This window comes from Gopherus flavomarginatus, chromosome 6 (genome assembly GCF_025201925.1).
Source record: "Gopherus flavomarginatus isolate rGopFla2 chromosome 6, rGopFla2.mat.asm, whole genome shotgun sequence".
NCBI classification, from domain to species: Eukaryota; Metazoa; Chordata; order Testudines; family Testudinidae; genus Gopherus; species Gopherus flavomarginatus.
Window position 1 is genome coordinate 36,195,756 of NC_066622.1, and position 22,750 is coordinate 36,218,505.

Genomic DNA, 22,750 nt, shown 5'->3' on the forward strand with positions numbered 1-22,750 from the left:
TCTCTATATAGAAATCTCTAAATGTGAGTAAAAGGAATTTTCCTACAACCCAGTAAGATTCCTCCAAAAAACCTGTGTTCTCCAAATCAGATGGAAAGAAATATTAATGTAAAGTGAAAACTCTGAATTTATTCCTAGAGAAATTTAAGTTTAAATGTTTTTCCATTTTATTTTTGCCTTCTTCTGAAGCCTTCTGTACTGGCTACTGCTGTAGGCAGGATGCCAAACTAGACTCTATCAGTGGTCTCTATGTTCCTCTAAAATTTAGCAGATACTGTATATTAGTTTTCCAAGAAGGGTACAGTGAAATTGCTAACGTGGTTTTTCAGAAGTGCCATATTGATTGTTGTTACTAATTTGGCAAGTATGGATACAAGCTGTGTCCACAATGATTATCTTTCAATATAAGATAAGGAACAGAACACTAGAAGCAAATAACATTTTCTTATTCATAGTGTTTGTGCCCATAATTAAGATCCTCTACTTTCCCATCAAATATTTCATCTGAGTAAGTTTCAGATGATTTTATAATCTCACAAAAAGTACTGTATCTTTTAAACCTTACTTTCTTAGGGAAAATGAATATATAATTTAAGTAATGAACAACAAATGATTTGTAAAACTTCTATTAAAATTGTATTATCTGACATATCTTTTTAAAATCATAGTCATACTTGTCTGCAAACTAGGGATGAAATTTACCTATGTGTAGAGGGCGAGCACACTTGTTGCCTAGATTGCCTATGCATGACTTAAGTCCCTATCTATCTATCTTAGGTACTTATATGTCCCCCATTACTGTAGTATCTGAACGTCTTACAGTCTTCAATAAGGTTATCTCCTCACAAAACCCATGTGAGATAGGAAAATATTATTATCTCCATTTACAGAGGGGAAACTGAAGCACAGAGAAATTAAGTGCCCAAGGTTTCTCACAATGTCATCAGTGGACCAAGGTCTTCTATGACCCCAGTCAGTACTAATACCACTGGACCATCCTTCCTCTCCAGAATAGTGACTTAAGAGGTGCACAGGCCATGTGCTGACCATGGAGTGAATTTCACATTAGGTGTTTATTTAATAAGCAACTGTAAAGCTTCCATGGTGCACTTAACACAGGATAATGATGACAGTGAATGATAAAAAACCAAATTCAAGGTAATTACTCTACATACAACAATAGTTTAGTTTTCAGAGTAGCAGCCGTGTTAGTCTATATCCGCAAAAAGAACAAGAGTACTTGTGGCACCTTAGAGACTAACAAATTTATTTCAGCATGAGCTTTCGTGAGCTACAGCTCACTTCTTCAGATGCACAGAATGGAACACACAGACAGGAGATATTTATACATACAGAGAACATGAAAAGATGGAAGTATGCATACCAACAGGAAGAGTCTAATCAATTGAGATGAGCTATCGTCAGCAGGGGAAAAAAAACTTTTGAAGTGATAATTAAGATGACCCATAGAAGGTGTGAGGAGAACTTAACATAGGGAAATAGATTCAATTAGTGTAATGACCCAGCCATTCCCAGTCTCTGTTAAGGCCTGAGTTAATTGTGTCTAATTTGCATATTAATTCGAGTTCAGCATACTCTCTTTGGAGTCTGTTTCTGAAGTTTTTTTGTTGCAAAACTGCCACCTTCAAGTCTGTCACTGAGTGGTTAGAGAGGTTGAAGTGTTCTCCCACTGGTTTTTGAATGTTATGATTCTTGATGTCAGATTTGTGTCCATTCATTCTTTTGCGAAGAGACTGTCCGGTTTGGCCAAAGTACATGGCAGAGGGGCATTGCTGGTACATGATGGCCTATATCACGTTGGTAGATGTGCAGGTGAACGAACCCCTGATGGCATGGCTGATATAGAAAGAGACCTTCTAAAAATGTTAAAATGTATTACTGGCACACAGAACCTGAAATCAGAGTGAATAAATGAAAACTTGGCACACCACTTCTGAAAGGTTGCCAACCCCTGAATTAGAGATTTGATTATTAGGTGCCATTTGAAAAATTATTCTGGTAATAAATGTGGATACTCTTTCGGTTTTGAATTTTGTTATGATTTCAGTTGATAACCACATATAAATAAAACATAGTATATTTCATTGTATATTGCCATTGAGGCGGTATTTGATGTTACGTGTTTGATTTTTTAAAATATCATTTAATGAACATTTAAAAACCTGTTGCAATAAATCATGTAATTTTTCTTCAAAATCCCACTTTGTCTTCTATAATTTCCTACATGTCTCATTCCAAGAGCTCCTGTTGCTTTAGTCATGGAATCATAGAGTTGAAAAATTAGGTTTTATCATGTAAATACCACACTGATATTGTCTACCTTTATTTAGTTAATAACAAAACAATTAGGATTTATCCCCACAAATTAGCATTCCGTTGCCTGTTCTTTTTTCTTAGAAGAATCTGATTGTTTTGTTTTGTCACAAAACAGCAACATGGATTATAGTAGACTAGGAAACTAAAATTCTCTTCTGTAAAATTAATTTTCTTCTCAAATTCATCTCAAAGTTATTTTTCTCTTCTCTAAAATTCTAAAATTAACATAACCTCTCTAAAATTAAACTCTGGACATTTACATTTGAGGTAAGTATGGCTGTTATAAAACAAGTTACAGGTCACGTTGAGAGGAAATAAATTATTTTTAAAGTAGTTGGTAAAACTTCATTTGGTTAATTACATTTTTACTTACCCACATTGATTGCCCAGCCTCTGTCAATGGCAAGCTTTCCTGCCTTTAAGAAAAAAATAAGAATTTCAGGAATGTATAAACTATGGCATTAAGTTTTTTATTCTGTACTCCCTCATCCCCGCTTAGTCATTTCTATGGTTCCCACATAGTCACTACAGATGTTCATTAAAGTCAATGGAAGCTTTACCAAGTTTTACCAGAGCAAGGCATGCTGGAAGAGACCCTTTAACATGATGCCTATATTTCATTCTCTTGAGATTGTGCATCTAAAATTAAATGAACACAGACCCCTAGTAACCAAACCGAAAAGTGCAGAAAAAATGAAAAAAATGTTCAAATGGGTAAAACTTCCACACCTATCATTCCAGTTTATATAACAATCCTCCCAACAACCCATTTAGAAGCTCTAAATAACTGCAAACATATCGATATACTTAAGGTTTCCAGTGCAATATGCAAAGCATCATGGGATTTTTTACAAAGTAACATTTATAATGATGAGCATCATCAATCCTTTTCCTCAGATACCTGGAAATGGTGACCATTGCTCTTTTGCGTACCCAAATGACATTCAAAGAAGGGGAAGAATCAACAAAGAAAAGGCACACTACGCTGGAATTAGGAAAACTTGAACTTTGAAAAGAAAAATAAGAATTATTATTGGCAAAGAGCAGACAGCCTTAAAGGAGCATTTCTGCTTTTGAAGGCAGACATTATTTTCTTTCACTACCCTGATAAGTGATAAATTATAGGTACTTCAACTGTCAAATATTTTTAAAGGGCATATTACAATTTCTAATAAAATAAAATTATTTCCCAAAAATGATGGGATGAAAATTGCATTTGCAAGGGGAACTGGAAAGCTTCAAAGTGAGAGACAAGGAGTTCTTCCATCAGTAAGACTGGTCTTTGGATACCTCCAGAAGATTACTTAATATTGAAGAAACCAGTAGGGGGAGAGGGGATAATTTACTACCCAAACACTGCCAATTTATCCAGATTAGATCTTGAGGAGGAATTATTGAAAGGCAGGACCCACAGGTCACAGTGCTTCTCCACTACCTCCTCATTCAGTGTACTTCCCAGGTATTTCTCATGAGAAAAAAAAAAAAAAAGTCCCTAGAAAGTCAAAAACCATCACAGACTGCAAGAGGGACTAATGAAGCAGTATAACACTAGCAACAGCACTGGCAGAACCAGAAGGCACATATTTTCTATTTCTGAATTCTTAAGAACACATGGACAGTTTAGGCCTTTATTTATTGCTCAATGAAATAAGCTTATGCAGGCAGACACTATGCTTTTTAGAAGTGGAATGATATTTCTATGACGAGAGCCAGAGAAGGCTCGGAACATAGTGTAATGGAAATAATGACCAAAAAATGGCCATTAGTGTTATTTATTATTTGTATTACAGTACCAATAAGAGCCCCATTGCACTAGGCATTATACAAACACAACAGTCCCAGCCCCAAGAGCTTACAAAGTGAGCAAAGCTCTTCTAGATAGCCATATTTATGAATACCGAATAGACCGTTTTTGAAATGGCATCAGCACTGGTCTCATCACGTAGAACTGTCTACAGCGATTCACATTATACAGCAGAGATCAGTGCAAGGCTCCCAGGCAGTGCGGCAGGACTAGCCAGAGGTGATGACAGAGAGCCACTATAGCACTCAGAGGAAACCCACTAGTAGGAAAATAAAAAGAGTTTAAAGCAGCATGGCCAGGGCCCTCTCACACTCATAGGCGAAGGGAATTATTTTTCTTTCCTTGTAACACAAATGCTTAAAAACTACAGGCCAAATGCTATCCTCAACTATCCCTATGCCTTCCCATTGAAATCTACAAGGTTGTATGGATGTACCTGAGGCATAATTTCACCCTAATTGTCACTGTCCAATTTGCAAGTAAGTATATTCAAGTTGATTGTTTTAGATTTTAACGGGATCTAATACGGAGGAAACTAAAGTCCACATACAGTTAAGTCTTCACCTCTCACACATTGGTCTACATTTGCCTTTTCCACTTTGGGCACTGGCAATAAATATTGAAGCAGTTACACTTGTTTCTACCTCAGCTACTTTTACCCATATTAATAAAAGGACACATCTCATAAGAGTCCCAAAATTTGGACAATGACTTTATCACTTTCCCTCTGTTAAGCAATCTTTTATGAATAAGGTAAGTAAGGATAATATTCCAGATAGTATGCCTACTTTTTCCACTTTTCAAGCCAGCTTTGGGCCATCCAACAGCATTAGAAACTGTTACCAATACATTCAAGCGCCTTCATTTCCACCACCCCTTTGTCCCTAACTTCTTTGATCTTTAAGAAAACACAGTGAAAGTAAGGATATAATTAAAGTGTAATGGGAAAAAGGAAATAGAACATGAAGACCAAAGAGGAAAAGGAAAGTTACTGGGGGAACACAGTCAAAAAAGGGAAAGATATTTTTTGATGTTAAAAAGAAAGGCAGACTCCATGCCCAATGATATCAAAACTAGGGCTGTTGACTAATTGCAGTTAATTCACATGATTAAATCAAAAAAATTAATCACAATTAATCTCACTGTTAAACTATAGAATACCAATTGAAATTTATTAAATATTATTGGATGTTTTTCTACATTTTCAAATATATTTATTTCTATTACAATACTGAATACAAACAGTATAGTGCTCACTTTATATTATTATTTTTATTACAAATATTAGCACTGTAAACATGATAAACAAAAGAAACTTTTTCAATTCACCTCATACAAGTACTGTTGTGCAATCTCTTTATTATGGAAGTGTAACTTACAAATGTAGATTTTTTTTGTTACATAACTGCACTCAAAAACAAAACTGTAAAACCTTAGCGCCTACAAGGTCACTCAGTCCTACTTCTTGTTCAGCCAATCACTAAGACAAACAAGTTATTTACTTTCACTGGAAATAATGCTGCCTGCTTCTTATTTACAATGTCACCTGAAAGAGAACAGGCATTCACATGGCACTTCTGTAGCTGGAGTTGCAAGGTATTTACGTGTCAGATATGCTAAACATTTGTATACCTATTCATGCTTCAGCCACCATTCCAGAGGACCTGCTTCCATGCTTATGATGCTTGTTAAAAAAATTATGCATTAATTAAATTTGTGATTGAACTCCTTGAGGGAGAACTGTATGTCTCCTTTTCTGTTTTACCCACATTCTGACATATATTTCATGTTATAGCAGTCTTGGATGATGATCTAGTACATGTTAATTTTAAGAACACTTTCACAGCGGATTTGACAAAACACAAAGAAGGTACCAATGTGAGATTTCTACAAATAGCTACAGCACTTGACCCAAGGTTTAAGAATCTGAAGTGCCTTCCAAAATCTGATCATTATTGAGCAGAACCCATCATCAGCATGGACATGTCCTCTGGAATGGTGGCTGAAGCATGAAGGGACATATGAATCTTTATCGAATCTGGCACATAAATATCTTGCGATACCGGCTAAAACAGTGCCATGCGAACGCTTGTTCTCACTTTCAGGTGACATTATAAACAAGAAGCGGCAGCTTTATCTCCTGCAAACTGTAACTAAACGTGTTTGCCTGAGCGACTGGCTGAAGTAGGGCTCTAAAATTTTACATGATTTTATTTTTTTTGTACATAATTCTACATCTGTAAGTTTAACTTTCATGATAAATAGACTGCACTACAGTACTTGTATTAGGTGAATTGAAAAATACTATTTTTTTGTTTTTACAGTGCAAATAAATATAAAGTGAGCACTGTACACTGTATATTCTGTGCTGCAATTGAAATCAATATATTTGAAAATGAGAAAACATCCAAAATATTTAAATAAATGGTATTCTATTATTGTTTAGCAGCACGATTAATCGCATGATTAATCACAATTAATTTTTTAAATTGCTTGACAGCCCTAATCAAAACCCAACAACTTGTAGCAGTACACAAATATGGAGAGTACCACTGGCCCCAGCACTGCCTAGGTGACTTGGTAGTAGAAGCTGTCCATCCTATTCCACAACCCATGGCAGAAAGAAGAGGGAAATGGGACCTTTATCTTCAAGATGGATGTAATCTCCACAGGAGAGCCATGACCTCTTCTGCCACTTTTCCACCTTTGTTAGTAATTTATGTAAAATCTTTCCCCTTTACTATATTTCCCAGTTTGCTACTTGATTTCATGATCTGCTATGTTATTTAATTCTCATCTTCACCAGCTCATTAGCAATGCTTCTGCCAAATGTATGTGTACATATATAGATACCTATTTTAAATTGGTCAGAGAATTTGGTGTCATTCTGAAGATGTAAGTCACATCAAAACGGATAAGTAATTATGCTGTTAAACTAGAAGTCTTGAAAATCATCAAACAGTTTTTGCAACACCATTTGAGCATGATTATGTAGAGAACAGATTCAAACTTTACAAAATGCTTTAGATGTTTAATACCAATGACCAGTAAGCAAATGAATCTTTCACAAAGAGAATTAAGATGCCATTATGTGCTTAAAATTAATTAAGTCATATTATCAAAAGTGATTTCTGAATGCTCATAGCAGACAATCATACATGTTAGATTGTTGTCTGAGCCCACCCACCAGCTATCAATTCTACTTCTTTCCAGAATACCTGTTGATGACTGATTCCAACAACTTGCAGAAAACTGAAGATTCTTGACAAACAAAGATGACATTTCATTTGTAGAATTAGGGAAAACAATTTGTACAGTTTACAGCACCAGTGAGCAGAAATTTTAACAAGGGAAGGCAATTTATTTTGTACATGTTTACAGAGTGCCTGGAAATATAGCATTATATAAATGCCAAATAATATTATAAATAGTCCCTACACTGGACATAAAATTTTGAGCATTAACCTGAGAAGAAAAACATATGAAAATTTTGTGAATAAATGCTGAACAATACTGAAAGTAAGAATTCAAACACTATTTAGATTTATCTTATTAAATAAGCATGTGTAGAAAATTATAGCTGTTTCCCCACAACCATCTATAATTCATCTAAATAATAGGGTAGTTATAATGTCACTAGTTCTGCCTTACTGTGATGGAATTTTACAAAAAGGATGCTGGCAATCTACCCTAAAAATTAAAAACAGGAATAATTCTGATTATAATATTCTTTGTATTGCAGTTGCATCTAGGGGCCACAACCAAGACCAGAGGCCCGTTGTGCAAGGCACTCTTACAAACATAACGAGATACTGTCTCTGCCCTGAAGACTTTACAAATCCGTGGCCCCAATCCTGCAATAATTTATGCACATGCCTAACTTTAAGTACTGTCAGCAGTCCTCTTGAACTCAACGTGCATAAAGTTAAAGCATGTGTGTACGTTTTGGCAGGATTGGGAGTAAATTGGAAAGACAAAGAAAGGATGTGAGTAGAAGCAGAGACACAGAGCGGTAAGACGACTTGCCCAAGCAGAGCACTGACTCCCAGTGCAGTGCCCTCGGTAATACTGCTTACATTTTTTTTTAAATTGACTGAAAAAGAAGGTTCAGTGTAAGGGAGTTTAAAGTTTATCTTGACTCAACAGGGAAAGCATTCTGACTTCAATGTGAGAACCACTGGATGAGGCTGAGAGGATCAAAAGATAGGTCATGTAGATATAGAGGTTCTCCATCTCTAGGCTACTGGGTCAAATCTAGCCCAGGTTAGAAACCAAAAAAAGTAAGTACCTATCTTGAGACTGTTTATCATTAGAATACGTAATTCTATCATTTTCTGAAGTTCTTTGAGATACAGTTACTCCATTTGCAATGCAGACTAAAAATACATGGTGCCCTGTGCAGCCTGAACACTAAGTTATTATCGAATTCTAAGAACACTACATATCTTCCCACTGACAAATGCTAATTTGAAGTATTTTTTCAACAGTAATTAATTAATAATACATTCACAATTAAATATTAATGACAAACTCCTCTGGGAACCTAACCAGGTTCATTAACATCAAAAAGAGTTTTCCCCATGACAGCTGTGATAATTTCTTCTTGAGTATCTATTAATGACTCACACAACATTTCTTCAGAGCTATGGGGCAGATTTTGCCCTAGGTTACATGTGCATAGGTCCCTCTCACTTTCACTGGCACTATGTACATGCATTTCAAGGATGGAAGGCAGGGGTGGGCAAACTTTTTGGCCTGAAGGCCACATCTGGGTATACAAATTGTATGGTGGGCCACGAATGCTTACGAAAGTGGGGGTTGGGGTGCAGGAGGGCTCCGGCTGGGGGTGCGAGCTCTGGGGTGGGGCTAGGGATGAGGGGTTGGGGGTGCAGGAGGGTGCTGTAGGCTGGGGCAGAGGGTTGAGTGCAGGAGGGGGTTGGGAGCAGAAACAGTAGCATGTCCCCGCACCTGCTCCTACACAGAGGTGTGGCCAGGTGGTTCAACAGGAGTTGCGGAGGCAGCACTTGGGGCGGGGACAGTGTGCAGAGCCCCCTGGTTGCCTCTTCGTGTAGGAACCAGAGGACGGACATGATGCTCCTTCCAGGAGCCATGCAGAGTGGGGCAAGACCTTGACCCCGCTCCCCGACTGGCACTCTGGAGCAGGGCAAGCCCCAGACCCTGCTTCCCGGTGGGAGCTCAAAGGCCAGATTAAAACGTCTGGAGGACCAGATGTGGCCCCCGAGCCATAGTTTGCTCACCCCAGCATAAAGGGAGAATTTGGCCTTGTGTGCCATATTACTTCAAAAAGTCCAGTCTAAAGACACTACACTTAGAAAATCAAGCAAGTCCTTTCCACAGCGCTAGTAGTTATGTGCCTTCGCACCAGGAATGCTTCTTGCCATACAATAATATGTTGCTATTCTTAAAATAGGCATAAATCTGAACAAAAAATACTTAATATAATTTACTGTAAGCCCACTGATTGTTGTAAGCACAGACAGATAATACTGCCACATAAATGAAAACACATGGGACAAGATATTTTACTGCATGAATTTTAAATTATACTGGACACGCCATTTTTATAGTGCAGTCTCCTTTTTTATGGTACTATCAACCCTTCTTTTGGGTACACAGCATTTTCCAAAGCTAGCAATGATGTACACAACATCTAAAATAGATGTTTTTAACAGTATATTTTAATTAATTTTAAGTTTTTAATTTTATTTACTTTTTGAACAAAGTGTGAAATTAATTTCCTATTTTGGGTGCTTTAAATAATACCCTCTTACCATCTGTAGCAAGGGAGAACCTTGACTGGACAGCAGGGAATGAGAAAAGCCCAAAATGTATGCCCGGCAGGAAGAAAAGCTCTGCCACCCCCCGAACAGCAGTTCTCTGCTTAGCTGTTGGCTTGGCAAAAGGGAATGGAGGCTGATTGGCTGCTGGGTGCCTCCTCCCCAGCCCCCCATTTAAACTACACTAGGATTTTCAAAAGCCTCTACTCAATGGATAGTTGTCCCACTCTCTGTCCCCTTAGTTGTAAATCAGGAGTTGTGCTGCTTATGATGCTACGGGTCAGATGATTGACTGTTTCTATGGATCAGAAAGGGCCGGCTTCTAGTGGTAAACAAGACCCAGGACTGCACACTCGGACCATGCGCTCATGGGGGGGTGGGGTGTTGGAGTTGAGGGGGAAGGAGGACCTTGGGATCTAGGCAGACCGAGGTTCCCCCACCCAGCCTTATGGCCTCTGTTACTCCACTCCTCCTGAAGTATTTATATGTTATTTGCATCTTCAATGAATCTTTGATGTTATTCACCAAGGGAAGAATTTAAAAAAAAATGCATCTTGCTTTTAATGTACAGTCTGATTGCTGAAAAGTGCCTATTATCCCATGGATAGATAATTAACATAGATAACCTCTCAGTTTTGTAAAAATACTCCTGCTGCTTTACAGTTCCCCTATAGCTTTGCCGCCTCCTCCACCTTTCATATCAGCTAGTAAGTTGGAATAGATCTTTTATTCTGATTTCTAGTGCTGAAAGAAAAAGAAATAGTACACTGCTGAACCTCAAGACAATGCACTTCAATAGCTAACGTTAACAAAATTCAGGAATGGCAATGTGGGATTCTGTACTGTTCCATAGGTCTTCATTGTAACTGCTAGTTTGGGAAGGGCAGGGGAGAGTAAAAATGCAGTAGTTGCAGTGAAAATCTATTTGCCATCACATCAACTGTGAATTTAGATAAGATCATTGATTTTCAACTTATAAACTCGCTGCTACAGGTCTGTTCCCGTGAAAAGAGATATGGAATACCACTACAGTCTTGAAGCACTGCGGTTTGCTTTCTGAAATGTGCTTCTATTCTGACAAAAATCATAGATGGGTTCAGTGGCTGTTGCCTCTCTGATTTCAGAGTCAAAATGTGTTCAGTTTTGAATGAAAAAGATGTTTTTTCCCAACTACTAGCCCTGCAAACTCAGCCTTAGCTCAGAGTCTCAAGTTCTTTCCATCTGGCATATCACCGTCTGTAATAAAGGTTCTGTAGGACAAATTAAGCCCTCAGTGACACCTGTGCAACTCCACTGCCTGCAGTGAGGAAGAACAGCTGTAAATAATTGGGACTTAGGAAACAATTCTGTTATGATTAAACAGAATACAGCTCACTCCATTTTAGCTGTGCTCTCGCTATAGAGCGAACAGCAGCAAAAAGCAGTAAAACCTTATTTTAATCACTAAAATGAGCAGATCTGAATTTCTGAATACACAAAATGAACAGTAAGAAGCTGTCGTTTCCTCACTAGTTATATTTCAGACTAGAAACTCATTTTAAGCAGCACATCCTTTTTCCTATGGTACCAGAAAAAAAAGAATTGTAAGAATAGATGACCTCCTGAGTAGGGTCAAAAATCTCCCCCTTCTTAGCGGTTGTTTCTCTTTTCATGCCCTCTCATCTTGATACAGCTGCTAGGTATTGCAATGTCATGCTGGATTTAGCCACTGTCTCTAGGACAGATCATTAACCCCTGTCCTGCCCTGGTCCAGTGTAGGATTAGTAAACCCACCCAATCACAGATCCATTGGTACACAAGCACAGACAGCTCCACATTATAAAATCTATGACAAAAGAGAAGTGGTTACATTTTAAAAATGTAGTTCATTAATTCAAATTGATGACAGACAGTAGAAAAAAGCATCAATAGCTTACCATTATTGTTCCTCCTGTTTGGGTTCTTAGAGGCTTCAGAACCTTTCTCTGAACAAGGAAATTGGGAAGAAAGAGAACTGGTGGAATTTCGGTAATTGTAGCCACTACAAATGACCACTACAGAAAAAATATAAAGAATAATTACAAATTAGTTTCTGAATAATTTACCTTATCTCCAAACTACTACTTTAATATTCTGTCACACAGTTACTATCTACTAAACAAAAGCATGTGGCTTTAACATACAGCATTTTCTCCCTACAGAAAAACCCGATGGCTATAACAGCAATCATTAATATTGGCCTCTAAACAGCTTCCTTTCTTTTAGAGACCAGCAGGTCTCAAACTGCAATTTATGAGAAACATTATGTTTCAGAAGTCAGATTTTCGATTCTGATGTCAAAGTCTGACAAAATTATTAATTTTCCAGTGATGTACAAATTTTAAATAGGCTAATAATGTTAGAAAAACAACAGTGAAAATTCTTTAATGGTATTAATAGTTAGCTGTGCTTACTACATTGCTCAACCCTAAGGATCAAAAGAATACATCAAATAGATTTGAACTAAGAATTTTAACACTTATTAAATGAACATTTTATGTATATCTTAGCTTAAACAATGAATAATAATTTGATTATTTTAATGCAAGATTAAGTAAAATTTATTTTGCATATTACACACTCCTGGAATGTTTCGAGGCAAACGTTGCATTAAATAAGCAAGTAATCAAGAGAATGATTTGAAGAATTACTTCTAAAATACGTGATCTATTCTAGTGAAGACCTTGCAGATATTACTTCTAAGGATCCATACTAATAGTGTTAGGAGCTATACCATGTCTAAATATATTTCAAAACCTAAATCACAGCTACGATTATATAACATCTGTATTTCAAGTTATTACTCAATATTTCATAAAGATATTCAGGTCAATACATTGGAAACCTTTGCACAAGGATTTTGAGTGGATCCCAGTCCCTGCAGCATAATGAAATTTAAAGAGATTCTGTACACCTCTGTGATTCTCTTATTTCACCAGTTGTGCGAATGCAACTGGTGGGTGAATTTTAACAAAAGAATAAAACCTATATTCTTATTTAGTCTCCTTAGGTATTCAACTTATGACCACCTATGGCCAAACCAGTTTAAAGGAAGACTGTAAGTATCATTTATTGGAGCAGCTATGCACTAAGGTGTTTAAAACATAAGAAGTATATACATTCAGCATTGCTTACTTTGACAGCAGCTCACTTAAGAGTTTGTTATATTTTTATATTGAAAGAGATTTCAAAGACAACATATGGCTTATACCATATTGGAAACTGTTAAAGTTTCACAATACCAGTTGTCCATCCTTAATACAATTACCTTCACTATCGTCTTTTAATGTGGTAAGACTTTTTAAAACTTATTTAAAAGCTCTTGTATCTTTTGGTTGGTACTATAAAGAGCCAATTTCACCCCTAATGCATCTTAAAATTGCACGCCAGTGCTGAATTTGGCCTAGTATAAAAATCTGGTATCAAGCACTACAGACGACTGGAAAATGTAAGAACATTTCATAAAAAAATTATGTTGACGTTTTCTGGCCAGTTCTATAAACACACTGTAACCAATGTGTAATAATACAATTTGTAATCTCCTCCACAATGTAATTTGGTCAAAGTAAAGTATAGCCTTACTATACCGCCCCTTTCATTTGCACAGTGCCAGCTAAGGAGAAAAGCATGAAACAGACCACAGCTACAACATTGCAAACATCTATTTACATGAACATTTAAAAAAGAAAAGGGAAAATAGGGTCAGAAAAAGAAGAAATGGGGCACTAAAAAGAGTCAAATCAATTTTTTATATAACAAAACATTTGGAATCATGATGCAATCATTCCATCTTGGTATTCTTATGACTACACAGATGACTCAAAGTATTGCACTCACGGTTAAGGGCAGTTAAAGAATGTTTTCAGAAAATTAAAGCCCAAGAACTCTCAATGTTGGTATATGCTATATATGTTCATTTTATTCTAATTAACAGAATACTTGACTAGATATTTAGTGTAAGATAAACATATATCATGAGAAAAGTCTTCAGTCCTGAAAGATACAGCTAAAACAGTGGAAAATATACATTTTATTGAAAGATTATAACAGTCAGAAAATTAGTGTCCTTGGTCATATTCTGACACAGTTCTGCCCAGATGTTTTTCTTGTTACTTCCAAAATTGATTATCCTACCCTTCCCCCACCCCTCCTTCTCATAATTAGCTGTGTGCATTAGAAACTGAAGAAAATAATATACCACTTAATAATTGCGTTTTATACTACATGTTCATCATACTGAATGACTTTATCAGGTTAATAACCCTAAAAATGAAACAATAAAATACCTATAAATGGGAATGTCACTGACCCAACCATCTGCCCACCAGGTTTTGACCTGCCAAGGCACCTGTGAGTTATCCCTGAACCAGTTGCAAATAAGATAGGTTAACTGTGTGGTCAATCTTTTGAAATGGGTTTTTTCTAATGACTCGTGATGTAGATGCAATCAACTTCAGACTATGTCACATAGCCTTACAACCACCCTCTGATTTACTTTCACGGCAGACTCTTCACCTGTCAGATGACAATGTTATCAAATAGCTGGGTACATTGTGCATACGCTGATGAATGGGAATGTAAAGGTTTATAATACTTGATATGCTTTAAATGTTCATAGGAACGTGTCTGATAACAAAGAGCTTCTAAATAAGTTTGTTTTGGATGACTTATCCACAGAATCCTATTCATAAAGCCAAAAATAGCGTTTTTACAAAACATATTTTCATTTGTTTAGGTTTAAATGGTTTTCACGTATGTTGACAGGATTTATCATTATGAGGCGAAGATATCTGTACGGGCTGGGCTAAACCCCCTCCACACACACACACACACTAATCTTGGGCATGTGAAACACTTGCCTTGGTGAATGAGGATACCTGTTCCAGCAACTCTGGCAGAATTGAAGCTTGCATTAAAAAAAGGGGGAAACAGGGTTTCTAGACCAATACATAATTAAAAAGTTGATTTTCTGGATGCATGCCAAAGCAATGTCAGCTTTCTGAGTCTGCACACAGTTCCAGTACCTCTGCTGATGTAGCTGTTCCCTAAGTCTTTCACGTCTACTAGGTAAATTTAATTCTCTAGTTGGTGTTGATGAAGTGTTTGAAGCACTGTGTATTGGTTCAATGTACGCCACACACTGGAGAATGGGCAATATTTTATCATGTTTATCCCTCATGCAAGGCTTCCCACTGCAACTACACATAGGAATGAAAAGGAGCTAAATTCTGCTTTCCTATGTGCTTTCTATAGGAGTTGAGCAGTAGAATGGCACACCTCTTGTCAGACTTGTTTGTGGCTCCTATGCACAAATCTAACAAAAGAATTTGCTTCATGGCAAATAGCCATTGTTACAGTAGCTCCAGATAACTATGTTTAATAAGCCTGCTTATAAAAGCAAATGGCTAACATCGGTATCTGTATGTTTGTTTTAAGGGTAAAGCAGAGCTGTGAATCTTATTTTTCAATTTATCCTATCCAAATGGTTCTGTCAAATATTTAATTGGACCTTGATCTTCCATAAGGTCTGAAAAGGAGCAGTAACGATAATCTTTGTATCAATTTAACAGAGAGATTTTTACCCTCTGATTTTTGTAGACTTTTCTCACAAACCTTTAAGACAATATTGCTCAAGCTTGGATTTGCAATCCCAAAGTGGGTTATGAAGCCATGGTCTGGGGATCACCTTTTCTATAAGCTAAGGATTTTTGTGTGTTTTAAAATAATTATTCTCATTTTTCTAGCACCTCTGGTTGCCAATATAACTTGAGTGTAAATGCTGCTGTTATAGCGCTGACTGAATATATATCACTGTGTAATCTGAAATTTTCCATATATACAGACATTGTATTTTTTAAATATGAAAATATCAAATGTATAATGTCCTGAATGTAAGCACTGGCTCTGGTCATATTTGGCAAAATAGATAGATCTTTTTATAAATATATTAATTTCATAAAATAAATAACTGATTATGCATTACACTGCAATGGAGGGGCTGGCTAAAACACCGCAAAAGATGTTGAGATACAAGATACAAAATATTCTGAGATAGTTGATCATTGTCTGCAGCTTCAGGCCAGCCCTGCCATCAGAACTTCCAAGCTCTTTGCTGTAGAGCTGGGAGCCTGGAAGTCCTGGAACAGGCTCCCAGGGCTGTGCCTCGAGGGCAGTCTGCAAGGGGCTGCCCCAGGGGAGGAATGTGAGGGCATTAAAATTCCCAGGCCAGTCAGCTCACTATGATGCTAGCTGGCCCAGAAGCCTGAAAGCACTGGAGTCCCCAGCACGGAACTACAAATTTTGGGAGCAGAGCTGGGGAAAAAACTGATTTTTCCATTCAGCCAGCAAACCAAAAAAATCAGAGGCAATATTCAGTTTGGTTCCAAAAAATGTTGGGAATTTGTCAGCAAATGGGAAAGTGCTCTAGAGCCTGGTGATTAAAGACTCACATGTGAGGATGAAGATGTGGATTCAAATGTCCCCTCTGTCTGATTCAGAGGATGGACTTGAATCCACATCTCCTACCTTCCAGGTCAATGCTTTATTCTCCCATTCTCTATGGCCCAGTTAATTTTTAAGTATTTGTGCACAGCTGAACAGTTTCAACAGGAGAGACTGAGACACACTCACCCTAGAAGAGAAAATATCTTGGTGGTTAGGGCCCTCACCTAGAAAAGGGGGAGATCTGCGTTCAAGTCCCTGCTCCAGAGTGGGCACTCAAACCTGGTTCTCCCACATCCTAGGCAAATGCCCTAACCAGCAAGCTAAAGTTTATGAAGAGAACAGAAAGACATGCGTGCAGTTCGCTGATCCTGAAAAAAATTTCCCCAGCCAAAACTACTGGGTCAAATGTGCAATAGTTTTGAGTTGACAAACTGCATTTTTCAGTGAATAAACTACTTCATCCAAAAAAATGTCACCCAGCTACACATGGGAGCCCCAGCAGCTGCTATTAGCAGCCGTGAAACTGATCAGAATGTCAATTTCACTCAGCAGCTGTTCCGGTTAGGGAGCAGATTTCATTTTATAAACACTGTGCCACTGTTTCCAAAATGTGTGGGTTTTAGGCAGGGAGAGGAAGGACTGCTGGTTCACAGAATTTTTTTTAAAATTACATTCATTCTGATTTGGAACTAAATCAGATTTCAAAAATGCAAAATTTCCTGCAAATTGGAAATTCCATGTTTTGGCGGCTCTACTTGACAGAGACTTCTTTTTACTCAGGGCCTCAATCTTTTATTGAGGGGTGCATATTTTTATTAATTGACACTATCAAAATGCTTGTATTTACTGTTCATGTGTCCCATATAAACTGAAAAATAATATTAAGATTAGAGGACTTCTTAGTGAAAGTTACACCTTTATGAAATACAACTTTAGCTAGCCACAATTTTCAATTCATAAGGTTTTTCAGCTCAAGGTTCATCATTTCAAAAGCAGCAAAGAATCCTGTGGCTCCTTATAGACTAACAGACGTTTTGGAGCATGAGCTTTCGTGGGTGAATACCCACTTCGTCGGATGCATGTCCGTGCATCCGACGAAGTGGGTATTCACCCACGAAAGCTCATGCTCCAAAACGTCTGTTAGTCTATAAGGTGCCACAAGATTCTTTGCTGCTGTTACAGATCCAGACTAACATGGCTACCCCTCTGATACTTGACACCATTTCAAAGTGGCCCAGCCAGAATGAATGCTAATCACACAATGTTACTGTACTTGTATGGCAATATTTGTAGTTTCACCCACTCTGCACCAATTTCGGAGTGTGGCAGATTTACACACACAACGGCTTAAAAGTGTCATACTCATTACATACTGCGCATGTACTTGCAAGCATAATTCCTACTTTTTACAAGTGGAAAAGCATGCCACAATTTGAAAGTCTAACTCAGTAATCAACACTGGAGTAAGCACAGTAAACTTTCAATACCAATAAATTAAGCCTAATTTAGATGAATTGTTTCCATGTACTTATGGGGCAAGCTGTCTAATGCTACTTTGAAGCCACAATTCTATCATGAAGAGACTTCCTATTATAAAAATAACTTAGTACCACATCAACATTACAAACAAAAGCACTGAGTGTACAGAAAAAATCAAAATGTAATTACAAAGGAAAAGTACAGAGTAATAACGGATAACGATAATGATTTGCATACAACATGTAGCCAATGTATCACTGGTCACTCTAGCAAGACATCACAATTCAATGACTAAATAATGAATATTTTATATTCATAGTATTTTATGTGCATAGCAGAAGCGCAAAATGATTTACTGGATACCTCTTGAAAGCCCTCCAAGATATGGTTCTGTATGCGTACAAAAAAATTAAAGAGAAATATATTCAAACATTTGGAATAGATGGTAACTTGAGGTAATTTAATTTTCCAAGCTGTCAATCGGTCAGAAATATCTGTCTTCATGACATTGCTCTTTATTAGTTTCTTCTGATGCGGAACAAAAGGACAGAGATTATATAGTAATCTTAGAAGTCACTGTACTTTCTGCATTAAGCTTATCTAGATAACATACAGTATTATAAATCAATACATATAACTATTTCTTTAGTAGACATTTGTTCTCATTCAGTCATCAATTTTTTAATCATACTTCCATCCCTTTATACACTGTATTTGTTGCATGTAACTCAGGAACTTGCCTCCAGTCAAAATGGGTCCTGTGTTCATAAGAGTAACAAACAGCAAGTTTCCCACACACAGCAAACACTGCACTCAATGATGTGTCTTCATTTTTCTCTTATATGTTCTTGTGTGGTTACAAAGTGTACCTAACCCATTTTTATTTGCGCTGATAATGCTATAGGAATTTTTTAAAAGTTCCACAGTATTCTGCTCAGAAGTGGGAGTAAGTAATTTTCTGAGGGTAATAATCCAATTGATGTTTTATTTCTAAATATTTTACACCCTCACTGTTTAAGAGAGGTAAAATAAGAGCATGTATTAGACAGACCAAGTAAATCACTAACCATCTGAGTTTTTCTTTTGTTGCGAACACCCAAATGAAACTACTTGACAGTATTATTAAGTTTAACTCACAAAATAGTATGCACCACCATTTCAGGATGTTAGCTTTTAAAAGCTCTTCACTTAGGCCCAGATCCTGCAAAAACTTGACTTATTCATGTGCTTAACTTTAAACATTATGAATAATCTCATTTACTCATTCACTGAGACTGTTCATGTGGATAAAGTTAAGCACATTCATAGAGGCGTCCATCTTTAGCAGGAACAGTTCCTTAACTTATATAAAACACCAATATATTATAATGGAAAAGGTTAAAATATTTCCAAAATTGCTATCTATAGCAAGCAGTATCTACGATTTTGGAGATCAAAGTTAAATCTAAACAAAAGAAACAGAAAAACAGCTTCAATGGGGAGATGTCACATTAAAGTAGACAGCATGAGAGTGATCAAAAGCAAACTTTGGTATACCATCTTTCATGTTATGCATCCAAGTAAACCAGTATTTTTAACAGCTCATTAATGAAACTAAGACAATTAAAATAATATCTTAGATGTTACAAATAAAATGGTATTCATATCTGGAGTGGATTTCTGAAGGAAGTATCAAGTTCAAGGAAACAGCACAAAAAGGTCTGAAGCCAATCAACTACTGAGTCTTTCACATTTAGAATCTTATTAGGAACCAGACACTAAGGCCTTGTCTTCACTAGGGGAAAAAAGTTGTGTCTTAACTCAAGTTAACTAATACAACATAAAATCCTAATGACGACAAGGCAGTTTGCCATTTTCACATGAGTTAGGTTGAGGTTAACCGTATGCTTCCACAGTCTTTACCTTGCATACTATCTTGTGTGACAACTACAAACTGCCTTGTCTTCATTAGGGTTTTACTTTGTGTTAGCTAACTCACGTTATTTAAGACACAAGTTTCTGTCCTAGTGAAGACACAGCTAAGGCCCAATTTATTTTCATCAGTGCTGAGAACTATTGCTACCATCATACCTATGCAGAACTCTCCTGCAGGCTAACCTGCAAAATGAGAGGTGCAGCTGTGAAACGACAAGATTTGGTGGTAGGTCTGCAGCCCTTATGGAGCAAGTAGTTCTGCAGAAGTTTTTAACTGAAGCACTTTTTCCCCCCGGAAAAAGGTATAATATTACTTCAGTGCTTGATTTTCAGAGGAGCTGAATGCTCACAGTTCTTGTTGATTTCAGTGGGAATTAAAGGTTTTAGTTAAGGTTGCCTAAGTATTCACATTACATTACTATTTTCATTCCATCATAACATACCATTTTTGAATCTTTCAACCATTAGTCTTCGATTTTTTCGGCAGTAAATATTGTAAATTTCCTGGGATTTACATATGATTTTTTCAACCTTTTAAAGTGGTTATTCTATGGATCTCAAATATAAGCTTAATAAAGAGAAAATGTATATACAATTCTTGTGATTTTTTGGACATTTCTAGCATTGAAACAGTATAATGTTGAAAACTGGCAGTGAAATTGCTTTCATTAACGTGAAATGCCTTTTGAGTTTTCCAATGAAAACTGCTTTTGATTTAAGTGTGTTATGAGAGCAATTCATGCAAGTTTTTTAATACTTTTGAGCACAGCTTTTTTTAATCTTTAAAACACCTTTTACCTATATTCTAAGCAAAGGATAGTTATGCTAGGCATGAGTACAGTACAGACTCTTCCATAGGACCCATTTCTCATTAAAATGGGTAAAGATTTCCCAACTGTGGTCCAACTGGTTTGCTGCACAACCCTTGCTGGTAGCCTACACAGAGGTCACTGGTCACAAGACACAGGCTCTCCTTATTTCCAGCTGCTTAAATTGTGTTAAAGACAGATAAAAATACATTAATATTTTTCCATTGTTTTTTTATGTAGGTAATCATTGTCATTGCTACAGGACTGTTATGTAATAGCAAATGAGAGGGGAGATGGGATACTCTCTTATGATATGTTCCACTCTGAAAATATCTGAAAAACCTTGTTTTTAGGTTAAGACTTAAGAGTATAATGGCACGAGGTGCTGCGCTCTATTTCCAGTGCCTGCTATAGGAACTGAGATTGCAAATAACCTCCCAATATTTTCTCAACACCTGACTGGATTAGGCCCTGCATGAAGCCATAAGACCCCTGCCACATTTGCTGTGCAGTAAACAATGAATCATAGAAAGCTCAATAAGAGGGTCTCCAGGATAAGCATCGAGGCTTGTCAAAATTTCTCAAAATTCTACATTTTGACAAAGAAATTCATACATTTGGCATTTTAACAAAAAAAGGGGGAAATATGAATGGTTACGAGTTCCTCCTTTCTGTTATTAACAAGCTTAATTCAGAACGAACTTGCGCAAGACAGTGTGTTAGGGTGATGTCTAATAAAGCAGTTTCAGGTTATAAAATTTCTTTTTTTTCCTATTTACGAAACCTAGGAAATTGCCATTAAAAAGCATGGTAAGAGAAGATTAAGACTGAATATGTGAACGTTCAGAAGCCAAGATGTGGTAATGTTAAAGTTAGCAGCTTAACTCTGCTCTCTTGTACTTCTACTTTACTGTATACTCTAATTTGCATCATTGCAGACTATTTCTCACATAATACGTCATCTTATGTAATATTTTCTACAGTTGTCTAAGGTGTGCAATAAATGAGACAGGGTTGTCCAGAAGCCCTTATCACATCTTGCATGTAGATAGCCTGAATTCTGGCATATGCATGGTAATGGCCAGCACTATAAAATGTTGCACATCTATCTGAAGTTATAGAGAAAAAAATGTATATGATATTTATTGCATTTGTGAAATGGTATCTGCTAGTGTAAGTAAGACCACCATAATGTACATGTACAAGAGACAGTTAAAACTGTGCATATAACTTTAATCTTGACATTTCTTGTCTTGAGTGATTAACCATTCACCCTTAACGTTCTCTTACTTTTTTAAAATGGGATTTTATTAATATTCTTAAGACACAGGACAGTTTTTCTCAGTGATTCTTACGGAGCCAGATGCCAAAGTTACCTGACAAAGGCATCTTATGTACTGATCAGTAAGGCATGTATCCACGTGACTAATGCCGGATGCCCAAAGTTACAAAGCAAAAGCCTGAGTAGTAAAGCACGCTAGACCGAACTAATGACAACCCCAGCCAATACCAAATGTGAGAGAATACTTTCACCACCTTTCAGCGTACAAGTTTTACTTATCTATAATTGAATTTCCATGTATATAGTCACACTATATTACCCTACAAATAATATTTCTGCAGGAAATCCTAGCGATCTTAATTTAATAACTATTTGCCCAAGAGTCTAAGTGACAGTCAAAATCAATTAACTGATTTCAAGAACTTTTTATAAAAGTTAAGAAAAGTAAATAACCAATGACCATTACAAAAACTTTGTCAGTTACATCAAAAACCAATGTAAAAAAAGTCAAGGTGAGAAAAAATAAAGATATATCAACAATGCTTTTTAAAAACAGGGACAGTGTGAGCGTCATAATGACAGCTGCATGACTTGAGGGATTTTCATACAAAAATCTGTAGGAATTTGGAGCCATGGAGAAATAACTATTGCTGTCTATAGAACTGGCTAAAAGAAGTCTAAGGATATCTGAAGATGTTTATTGTTTTACCTTGTATTTTTTTATATATACACACACGCAAATTACCCACAGTAAAGCTTCTGAAAGATTGTCATCATTTCACAGCAATAAAATAACATATGTTTGTACAACAAATACAGACAATGGAATTTTTTATACTGAATTGTATAATCGATTGCTCTCCAT

At 36.7% G+C, this 22,750-nt stretch overlaps 1 protein-coding gene across 2 annotated transcripts in view; it reads right to left on the minus strand.

Moving 5' to 3' along the window:
- The window catches only part of HDAC11 (histone deacetylase 11), a 73,227-nt gene that overhangs the window by 33,205 nt on the left and 17,272 nt on the right, over positions 1-22,750 (minus strand). Inside the window, exons 4-6 of one of the 2 annotated variants that reach the window (XM_050957879.1) lie at positions 18,244-18,270; positions 11,856-11,972; positions 2,711-2,753 (exon numbers count right to left, since the gene is read on the minus strand). In XM_050957879.1, coding sequence (XP_050813836.1) covers positions 2,711-2,753; positions 11,856-11,972; positions 18,244-18,270 — 187 coding nt within the window. The remainder of the gene's footprint in view (positions 1-2,710; positions 2,754-11,855; positions 11,973-18,243; positions 18,271-22,750) is intronic. The other variant, XM_050957880.1, reaches the window with a different exon arrangement.